We start from the raw sequence: 11,588 nt of genomic DNA on the forward strand, positions 1-11,588 counted from the left end.
CACACACACACACACACACACACACACACACACACACATACAACACACACAGAAAGAGAACGCAAGGAAGGTCTCTCGAGGTTTCCATTAGCCTGGCAGTAAAAGAGCAGAGCTCATTAGAAACCTCGAGCTGTCTCCCTCCACCTTGGCTGCTCGACACTAGTCACTCTCTCCATTTAGATGTACTCCCAGTGCTGTTGGGCTCTCGTAAGAGCTGTAAGAACACTTCAGCTCACCTCTAAGACAACCTGGCCAAACTCTACTCAATGCCAATTATTTTTCCACCACGTGCAGTTTTTCTCTTCCTTGTTTAACTGATCTAAAGCTGAAAACTGCACTCAGTTACTTTGGAAGCAAAAACTACTCCTCCATTATCTGTAAGTTATATTAATATTACTGTAGCGGTTATGTGCTAATTTAACACCAAAACACCCCAACAGGAAGCTAGATATTAAGATCTTAGTGAAGTTTATTTATGAAAGGTGGACTAAATTTTATTTGCTGAAAAAAAGATGAAAAGCCTGATGATTTCTATCTTTGTGTGAAGAGTGCCATCGAAATAAGACTAAAGATAGTTTCCAAATCGGAAAATTTAGAGCATTCTGTGTTTTGGCATGTCTGTTAAATTATGGATGTGCGCTGGCATTTGGAAGCCAGAAATACATCAAAGTGAGCTTATCACGAATGTGTTTAATCGCAACATTCTTTTTTTTCCTCCTAAATACTGCAAAATTATTAATTGCGTTGCTATTTTTAGACACTGGCAGCACTGGAAGCACTTGCAGAATTCAGGAAGGTGACTTGACATGTAACTTGTTTATTTACTAAAACCACGGTATTTCTCTAACACTAGCAAAGCATAAAACATAACCACCAGTTGGAATCTGGATGGAAACCCTGCTCTTCTGTGTACTGAGAGCTCTGTTTGGCCACCTCCTTAGCGAAAAATGCCTCTGAATGGAATTTATAGCAAACAATGCAGCAAAACATAACTTAGTTCTATAAAGCTGAAGACAGAGTTATTGCTTGGAGATGTTATTGTATATTTATATAAAAAAATCTATCCTTCAGACCAAGGAAAAGAGAGAGATTAAAGGATAAAAACTGCTTCTGCCACTGTTTCCATCTCGGAAAGGAGTAGGTTAATTGTCATGCTATCCCTACTCAGTATAGCTAATTATATGTTTGCTTGGGAGGCAGGCTGTCTTTAGGAATTTGTAAACCATTAACCTGCAGCAACAGCTGCAGTGTGAGTAATAGAAGCAAAATGATAGAGCCCAAACACACGCAGAGATGGTTTTGGGCTTGGTGAGTGACATACAGTAGAGAGGAAATCCCCTCTTTCTTGCACACACACTTTGTAGTTCACCTGTCTTCAAAAAGGTGTGCAGGCAGTTACGGATGACAGCCAATTCAAACAGGATGCAAAGTAGCTTGCTCGCTCCCTCTGTCTCTCTGTGTGTGACTGAGTGTGAGCCTAGGGAGTGGGGGTGGTGGCATGTAAGTTCTTCTTGAGTCTGTTTCATCTTTTATTCATCTCTGCTGTAGCTAGATCAAGGAGTCATGTGCCTCTTGGTGCATGTCAAGCGTCAGGAAAGCAGTCAGAATGGCTGATTCTGACTGCACACCCACACATCAACACCCAGATATGCTTAGACACACACAGAGTAGGCAAACACTTGCTCCTATACACAAACCGAGTCTTCACCTGCAGCTCCCCGTTGTTGTTTGCCCCGTTGTTTTTTCTTTTACGGTTCACTGGTTTATTTCATCCCAGCTGTCATCCAGTCGCACCCTGATACTGATGGAGTGGTGGAATGCGTGGCTAGCTCTGGGGTAACACCTTCAGCAAACACCCCAAGCAAACACATTAATTAAAGAGGATTACTAGTGCTAAACAAATTTTGGCTAGTATCACAAAGTGGAGGCTTTCACAGCGTGTCCGTCTGATGGCTGACGCACACGCAGCGAGTAGCTTGATCGCTGTGGCGGTGTCAGGTGAATCATCTTGTATCACATGTCAAACAAAGTGATGAGATGTAGTCTTAAGTGATGCTCAGATGATGGGATCTTTCACTTCTTTAAGGTTGGCCAATTAAAGCTTTTTACTTTTTTTCTTCTTGGCCGATGCTTTTAAAAGCCTGAAGGAGGAAAAATAGGACAGCACTTGCGAAGAGTTGCACATTCAAAGCGGGAGGAGTTACTGCTACTTTCTTCTCTCCGCCATGCCTTTCACCAACTCCTCTGTTTTATTTATGCCACATGGTGGGCTCCCTCGCTTCGCTGCAGGGTTATTAACACTCAGTAATTCTAGGCAGCCGCCTATGGCCACAGGCCGGTGTGGTTCCAGGCCTGAATAATCCCTGCGGCTCCACACATTCCAGTGTTGTTTTCCGAAGGTGCCAGATAGCAACAAATGCACTTGAAAACAGATTTTCCGAATAGGAAAACTTATAGTTAGTTTTAAAATTGAATAATTTGTGCTTGTCACGCCTCTGCAGCGCTACCCATCATAAGGTAACCACGACAGCATCAGAGAAGAATGTCTCAACCTCACTTAAGTATTTTCAGGACATTACAGAGGGGGGTAAACATGAAGCCCATGGCATTATATGTGGTGGTTTGTTCTCTATTTATTTATTCTGTTTTACTTGTGTCTGATGTTGCCTCCAAAACCAGGCTGGGTATGAGCCCAAACGAGTGTGCATGGTCTGCAAACCGCAAGGCCTGACTCCCCTTCTTTCCCACTTTCTGTCTTTCCCTCTCTTGTCGATTCACATTGTCTCTGTCATTCACGCTCCCACTCCTACACACTGTTTTACACACACATTCCTTCTGTAAGAGGCGCTAAAATGAAGAGGAAAAAAAAAGCTCCACATCAGTGAAGTGCAACTCCCTGACTTCAGCTTAAAATGATGGATGGACGGGTTGCGACGGTTGGGTTAACTGTTTTGTTTACTTGGAGGGTCAGGATATTCCCAGGCTGCTTTGACATAGCGCAATGTCTTGATGGAGTTCAGGGCCTAGGAGTTACATTTATCAACCAAATCAGGACCTCAAGCCCAGAATTTCCGTGTCAAAGTGTCACAGAGCTCTGACCAGTTTGTCCTCTGCAATCTGTGCTGCTCTGAGAAAGATTAAAATGCTAGCGAATAATTACACCCTGACCTTTTAGACCCGGCTGTGGAATCTTTGGCTATTTCCTTTTTGTCCTTCCTTCCGTTCTTGATAAGACCTTGTTAGCAGAAATGCTGTGATAAATGTTCTAGGTATGACCTTGAGTCAAGACCATGGGTATTATTGGTGAGACGGTGGGACTTTCTAAACAGAATCGCTTTTTAGTAGAGGAACAGAGATAGGGGTGGAAAGTGGTCTGCAGTAACTCCATTAATACTGACAGGCACTCTTGACAACAGCATTCCCAGCAATTCGGAGGAGGAATTTTGCTTTCAAGCAGCACTCCTCCTTTTAGCTGCAAGATATGCCCCATCCCATGCAGGGTCCTGCTCTCAAGGTCTGAGTGTGTGATACTAGGCTAGCCTGCATTATTAATCCCTTTAGCAGACAGAAGATTTGGAGGGGCTTCCACTCAGCCACCTTCTCTTTACAGTGAAACCATTATGCACTGAAGCCAGGCTGTTAATTTGAGGCGGTAGCATGACTTTGGTGTGTGTGAAATGTACATGCACATATGGAGACTTACTCAATAGTATGGCCAAAGGAATGTATATTTTTTGGGGTTCCCAAAGATATATCACCATCAAACTGTAAGATAAAGATGCACACAGACACCTTTCAGCCTATACTCCTGCAAGATCTCATCTTTAAGCAGGGGTGTCTGGCTCTTCTCAGCCAGGAAATGAGCTGTCAAAAAGCTCTAAGTGACCACATACTAACACCTGGACTCCTCTTCGAGTGCTTGAAAGAGAGACCAGATGAAGCTTCTGCGACTCCATTCAGAGCACTCCTCCCTCTCTGCATTGGAGTGGCCATAAACCATCTTCTTTATTCTTTTAATTTACAGCCAAAGCCATGCTCTGTGGTAAATATAATGTCAGACTCCAGGCATGGTGGAGCGTATTTCAAAATGTCTGGCTTCTGTATGTACTTAAATGCTACTTTGAAAATATTCCGTGAACCAGCAGAGCCGTGCATGCTTGCCTCCCTCAGTAGCATCTGTAGTGCGCATGTCGTGTAAACATGTTGCTTACTGCTGTTTCATAGCATGCAGGCTACTATGAACAAAACCCTCATCCATGAATTCTTTCATATGCGTTCGTGATGCACATGAAATGTCCTGCATTTCCAAATCAGGCTCAAATTCTTGTTGTCTCCAGGGTTGAAAAGATGGAAATAGGAACACTTTGGACTGAACGAACAAATGGCTTTCGAGATCCTTATCATCAAGTAAGGAATAAAGATGTGTCTTTGTATTTCCTGAAAATGCTTGTACGTTCAGCGCATTGGTTCATGAGAGGGTCTCGGAAGGAGGCCCTTGGAAAAGAAAGGGAGCCTTTCAGTACCTCTTCCCTCATTTCCTCCCTCTCCTGCTTTATACTCGTGAAGTGTCACTTTGCTATCGGACTTCAAGGCCTGATTGCCAAGGGTCGAGTGAACCTTCTTAGATCACTGGAAAAGAGACCGGAGTGAATGTAAAGAAAACTCAGCACAAAGTTAAGTGCTTGATTCCTCTGAAGTGCCCGATTTGTTTGATTTTCTTACACTAGTGTATGCTGACAGGTTAATTGAGCCTGTACATAAACATGCTTAGAGCACTGTACAGTGTATACTGTTGTATACTGTTGTTGTGGGTGTTGTTACCTCCCATGGGACAGTAATACTCACTCCAGGGTATTCAAGCCATAGAAATCAGAGTGCATTAGCTTTAAATGCCCACGCGAGTAAAGCCACACCCTCCCTTTTTATGGTCGATACAGAATGCCCTCCGATTTGTCTGTATTCAAATAAACAAACCCTAATTTGAGATTCAAATGCTTTCAACATCCAGACATGTGAGATAATTGAAAACCTTTTGTATCAAATATAAAATCGACAGACGCACGCCAAATAGCTTTTTTCCTTTTGTCTATGAGCAAACCAGTCATTTTGTCAGGGATGCTGTGACACAGACAGCTCAGTGGCAGCCCGTTATCATTGAATCAAATGTGACAGGAGGGAGGCAGAAACATCAGATCGAAATAACCCTCATTCTGAGCTCCGATGGGATGGGGGCTCTTTAAAGCGCAGGCCAAAGGGCCGCTCCGCTGGCCCTTCTTTGATGCTGTCATGTGACAGCGGCTTCTGCTTTCTGTCATATCACTGTTTTTAGCTTACCTGTCAACTTGGAATTATTCTTAATGGAAAACGATGTCCACACACACACACACACACACACACACACACACACACACACACACACACACACACACACACACACACACACATAAGTATATATATGTATATAACAATTTCAAAAGTGCCACCAAGCACAGAATTCTTTGTGATATATTATATGAGGTCCAATAAGTTATTTGGAGTGTTATTGTTTCCTATAAAAGACAAGAGTTGCTTTTATCTAAAGGGGACAGGGTGATGTTTGCAGGGCAATTTTGGCACACGTTTCACTTAAGAGCTCTCCAAACAGCTACTCTTGAGGTTGAGAAGGACGGCGAAGTGCTCCACTCAGGCCCCAGTAAGCACCCACCCTCCACTTTCTGCCCCCTCTCTACCCTGCCCCCATTCCCGCCCCTGTGCCCTGACCACTGCCCTGCTCACCCCTCCGCTCAGGGACAAAGGCTCACTTTCAAAGAAAAGGAGGAAAAAAGAGGAGCCTGGTGTCACAGAATTGCCTGTTTGCTGACGGAATCTTTAAAAGCAGCACCTCATAAATCAAAAGAGAGCATAATAGGCATTGTTTTTCCAAGAGCTACTTGTCCCACTTAAATTCCCCTCCTTTTCTCTCTTTTCTCCTTTCCTGCCTTTCCCCCCCGGCTTCTTTGGCAGAGAGAGTGGGCAAAGTCTGAGGTGGAGATTTTTTATTAGGGGGGCCCTCTTCTTGTGGATTTGGCGCCTTTTAGGGGTTTCCTCACCACTTTCTGACCATCCCCTAGTTTTATGCTCCTTCAACCCCCAACACTTGATTTTTTTTTAGGATTCCCTGAGCTTGGATCAGCATAATCTATCACTATGCACATTGTAACTCAGGCCTCCTCCCTATCTCCATGCCACATTGTCGTGTTGAAATCGGATTAGCTCGGGAGCCATTTGCCTCTTCTGTTTGGCTCTGAACTCTTTTTGTATGTTAGCACAAGGAATGACAAAAAGCTTGCAGGCAGTATCACCATTGTGCATCGAGAGAATGAAGAATGGCATGCAGTTTGACTCAAGCATGTTTGGTTTATACTCCTTGAGGAGATTCAAGAGGTGCTTTTCAAAAACGTAGCGTGTGTTCATGTGCTGTTTGCATTTATACATCCAGAAATGGCTTGCTGGCGTGCACGTTCTGATTTCAACAGGCTATTAATGTTTGGAAATAAGCTCGCTTTTCCCTCTCGTTTGCTCCGTTCACTCGACTGATGTGTCAGTAATCAAGATGATATCATCATAATTAGATCACAAGCACTGCATTAAGATTACACAAATGCCAACAACATTTCCATGAGACATTTTAGTGATTACCCAACATTACCCTGGGTATTTTTTTCCCCTCCCCACTTTTCAACCTCGTGCGCACTGATATGTGCATTGACGACAGAGAGCTGATGTTACATGAATTAACCACGAGCTAAATGGACATGAACTAGATTCCAGCCTTTAGAGTATATTCCTGAGGAGCAGATGGAGGTCTGGGAACGAATCAAGCATTACAAATATCTAAATGTACAGAATGTCTTCAGCCTTTGTCACCTGTAAACATATTGTGTAGGATTACAAAGTGTTTGAATGGGATCTGCTACCATAGTACTGTCTACACAATGGGCTATTAGTGTTCTGGCCTTAACAACAAAGGCGAGCTTCAGGCTACAACAGCCTAACAGGAACCTTATCTGTGAGAGTGTTTTCCCTGATAGATCAATGCCCTCAGTTATCTCTCCCTTCCTTTGAATGATTTCAACTGCTTTTTCTTCATTCTTTGTTGGGATGTTTTATGTCTTGAATTTCAGCCCATTTTGTGTGTGTGTAACAGTCCTTTGAATCCTCTCCATGCAGCAAAAAACAGAAACATATTTGATCTCATGTACATTACACAGGCTACTTTTTCTCCCGGTCTGGGGGCCAAACAGGGAAAAGCGATCCACATCCCAATGTCAGTCAAACCGCTCTTATCGCCTCCACCATAATCTAGACTCTGAGTTTGGCCACTAGTTCTGAAATCCGATGCGGAGAGAGCGGAGTGCGTTCACTTTTCCTTCAAAACCAGTTGTTCCCATGTACCTCTTGATTATATGTCTGCATGTAACATATATGTTTAAAGCCCATTTGCCAGTTTTCGCACAAAACCAAAGCCATTCTTGTCAAAAAAAAAACCTTTCTGAAACAAACATCATCATCTTTCTGTGGTGCTGCATTTACTGGGGGTCCAGTAGGGTGGTAGAGAACCGTGGCCATCTATACCTGAATCAGCAAGGCAAATTTTTTGTGCCTGTTTGCTCCATTGGGCATATCAAGAGATTTTGATTAAATGTGACCACTCTGAAACATATCCAGCAGTGAGGTTTGGGGAAAAGCAACTCAGGGAAGACACATCAGATAATGGAATCTGCACATGCTGTGAGTTAATTTGGAAAGAAAATACACTGTAAGGCTCATCAGAATTATTCACAATGAAATGAAATGAAATCTTGCCCCTTCTAGGTGATCTGGGTGTTGCATTTGTCTTCTCAACCATGCAAGTCTGTGCAAGGCTTAGAAAACCTAATATGGTTAACGAGAGGATTGGTCACATTTAGAAATTCCTCTAGTTGTTTGATTCTGGAGTAAATAAAGGTTTTCTGTTTTTTCTCAGAAGTGAGATATCTCATGAGTGAGTGAGCTTGTTGATGTTGGAGAGCTGCCTGCACTAATAGGTTTTCAAGCCCTATAATAAGGCTTTACAGGCTTAGTGAGTCATTGATTGCAGAGCACAGTACACTCCATCAACTTGATTACATTATGCAAGAACTTACTGCATCTTACCCTTCTCCTAACCTTCTTTTTGGGCCTGCTTTCTTTTTTCTCTGCAGGGAGCTGATGCCCAAGACCCTGGAGGGCCAAATCACAATGGAGAAAACTCCCAGCTACTTTGTGACCAGGGAAGCTCCTGCTCGAATCTCCGCCATGTCCCGGAACACCAAGCTGATCGTCGTAGTGAGGGATCCTGTCACTAGAGCTATCTCCGACTACACACAGACACTGTCTAAGAAGCCTGACATTCCCTCGTTTGAGAGCCTCACCTTTAAAAACAGGACTACAGGGCTCATTGACACGTCATGGAGCGCCATCCAGATTGGCATCTACGCCAAGCACCTGGACAACTGGCTGCAGTACTTTCCCATGGAGCAGATCCTGTTTGTGAGCGGCGAGCGTTTGATCAGCGACCCAGCTGGAGAGCTGGGCCGTGTGCAAGACTTTCTCGGGCTCAAGAGGATCATCACAGACAAACATTTTTATTTCAACCAGACCAAGGGATTCCCGTGCTTGAAGAAAGCAGAAGGCAGCAGCAAGCCCCACTGCCTTGGAAAAACCAAAGGGCGAACCCATCCAAACATTGACCCTGAGGTGGTGCAGAGACTACGAGACTTCTACAGGCCCTTCAACATGAAGTTCTACCAGATGACAGGACATAACTTTGGCTGGGATTGATGTGAAAATGACTTTTTTTGTTTTAATTTTTTGAGAAGTTGTCTTTTTTCCTCTGTAATTCAAAGGCAAGATGTGGAGATATTGTTATATATATGTAAAATGTACAGAAAATCTATTTTATAATAATTTATTTTTATTTCTAAGCAATTAATTCACTAAGCTGCCTAACCATATTTGTACATAACATCTGACCCACGTGTTGTTTTTAACATTCCTCGTTTTTATTTTGAATTCTCATGCTCCTCCCTTGTGGTCCTGTAAACTCAGTGGATTTACTGGTGCTTCATAATGCAGATAATCAGCGAAGATTGAAGCAGAAACTAGGGCGGAAAGTGTAGAGGCACCATATTACGGGTACAGAGTGCTCACAGAGAAGTGGAGAATCTTCATGTATACTTACATCACACACTTTACCTTCATCCTCTTCATACCCTTTCTGAAAGCCATTCTTTTTTTAAGGTGTTTCACATCCTTCTAGGTTTTTCATGGTGCAATTTTCCTGCTCTGTCATTGACCCTAAGCAGCACATCTCTTGTCCCATTCCACTCAATAACAGGTAGATCAATAGACCTAATTGATACTCATCGTGTCACTCATGCTTAAAGTATACAGCTGCCCTTTCATTCTCAGTGCTCCTGCTGCCTGCTCTAATGAATGGCCCATCCATCAAATGTTAAATCCTATCCCGGACCACATAAGGGCCCATGTTAACGTTATGCTAATCAAGTAAAGGTAACTGGCAGATCGATCGAGCCTCTGCTCTCTAGCTCCGCATTTGAAGTAGTGTTGGCTGGTAGCCAGGCTTTTGCCCTATCTACTCAGTTCAAAGGTCACACAAAGTCTCAATCAAATTTCCTTGAGAGACATTTGATTTGTTGAGGAAAAGAGGAGTTGGTGCACAGCGGGTCACAGGGACAGCGCGTCCTATTTTCTTTTCTTCTTCTTTGCGTGAGGTAGCAGAGGCATATCTGCCAGAAATCGAGCATAAAGATAGAAAAGATGACAGAGAGACGACGGCAAGGTTTCGCCTCACTGAAATGGCACTTCTTCAAACAGAAGTCCACCAGGCCCCATCTTAGATCCCAGACTAAACAGATCAAAGGAACAGGAAAGGTTTTTGTGAAGCACTCATAGCACAGCAAGAATTGCCTCAGGCAGGGTTTCGGTGTCTAACCTCTTGTGTCATCAGAAAACCTCATGTGCCATCATCCATGGCCGTTATACTTTATGCCTTATTCACTCTTCTCAAGTCTCATCTCTTCAATCTTAACACTCGTTGCCAAAAAAAACTTCATGTCGATATCATGTTTCACACGGCTTAGTCGCGATCTGCTTTTGTCCCCGGCATTGCTTCTTAGTTTTTGTCTTTCTACTTGAATTCTTGATATGCAAGAGTGAGAAAATGTGTGGTGATCATCTTTGAAGTGATGTCTTTGCAGTGGATGGTGCACCATCATAAGGGCACGGGGCTGCTTTCACGCTATGCTACGCTACGCTGTGCTATACTAAGCTATGCATGCTCGGTGTGGCATCAGTTATGAAAATGCAGGCATGACGGAAAATGAATTATTAGCGCCCAGAGAAGGGTTTTAATGCGTTTATGCAGAGCTCAGACTGAATGTAGACAACCTATCCACACAAGAAAACTCATTCAAGTCAGACTGCCATTTAGTGAAAAGTCAAATCTGATTGTCCTTATTAAAATAAGAAAATGTTGTGCCTCTTCAACTGTTGGATCCAACACAGTTAGCCTGCTTGCGTTAAAACAGGCAACCACTTATTCTGCTATTTCTCTTATTTTCCATTTGAAACCAGCTACCTGGTTTCACCTCAAACCAATGGTTGCTAGCAGGGGTGATTGAGGCTTGCTTTTATTCTGCCTGAGCGATGGTACTCCTAGTGAGAACGTGTTTGAAGAAAGCCTTCATCGCCTCTTCTCTCCTTAGTGCAATGTTTGATTATTAAAAGCATTTATGGTGACCTCTTTCAGCAAGCTGTCACGTTGTTGAAGAAAAGTCGGACATTTTCCTGTAAGCTGATGGGAGTACTGCATTTGACTTCTGTTCATTTTTACTGAGGGGATATCTGAAAAAAAAAAGAAACAAGAAAAAAATAAAATAAAACCCTTGCATCCATGGGTTCACTCCCATGTTGCTGCATCTGTTATGGTTGAGTTTTATTCAGCCTGTTTTCAGATCTAAAAATGTTAGAAATGTTTGTCTTATCCACATATTATATGTATTTAGTCTAGCAGATCTGTATGTACAAAAATGAAAAAGACATGTAAATCAAGTATTTTGTGGTATGTACATCAAAGGAATTAATTTTACACAATGCAAGAGCAACATGGAGCAGATGTTTCTAGATGATTAAATACTGAACATTCATAATATTTCTTTGTATGAAGAAATAAATAAAAAAATATATATTTTACCAAATCTTCTGGTGCTTGACTTGTATCCTTGATTCTATTCGAGGACTACACCATCTGCATAAAGTACTCTCATGAATACTGCATATTCTATTACATACTACATCTTTTCCATCAAGTGGTTTTATCTGTGTATATAGTTTTAAATAGAGTAATTCACCAAGCTATGTTATTTGTTTAGTATTTTCAGTGGCATGAGGTCAGACAAGACAAGCAAAGTGGAAAAGAAATTAGGAAAACAGCATCAAAAAAGGCATAGTAGGTACACAAAAACTGATTTTATGGTTAAATGTCCTTTTAAAGTTTAACTGCCTTA

The 11,588-nt window shown here is 42.5% G+C and overlaps 1 protein-coding gene across 1 annotated transcript in view; it reads left to right on the plus strand.

The window, feature by feature from the left end:
* hs3st3b1b (heparan sulfate (glucosamine) 3-O-sulfotransferase 3B1b) overlaps nt 1-11,161 on the plus strand; it is an 18,687-nt gene extending 7,526 nt beyond the window's left edge. Inside the window, exon 2 of the mRNA XM_005913554.2 lies at nt 8,223-11,161. Coding sequence (XP_005913616.1) covers nt 8,223-8,841 — 619 coding nt within the window. The 3' untranslated portion in view covers nt 8,842-11,161. The remainder of the gene's footprint in view (nt 1-8,222) is intronic.
* The last annotated feature ends 427 nt before the right edge of the window (nt 11,162-11,588 follow it).

Source organism: Haplochromis burtoni, unplaced genomic scaffold, assembly GCF_018398535.1.
Source record: "Haplochromis burtoni strain Fernald_Lab_line unplaced genomic scaffold, NCSU_Asbu1 Contig_6, whole genome shotgun sequence".
NCBI classification, from domain to species: domain Eukaryota; kingdom Metazoa; phylum Chordata; class Actinopteri; order Cichliformes; family Cichlidae; genus Haplochromis; species Haplochromis burtoni.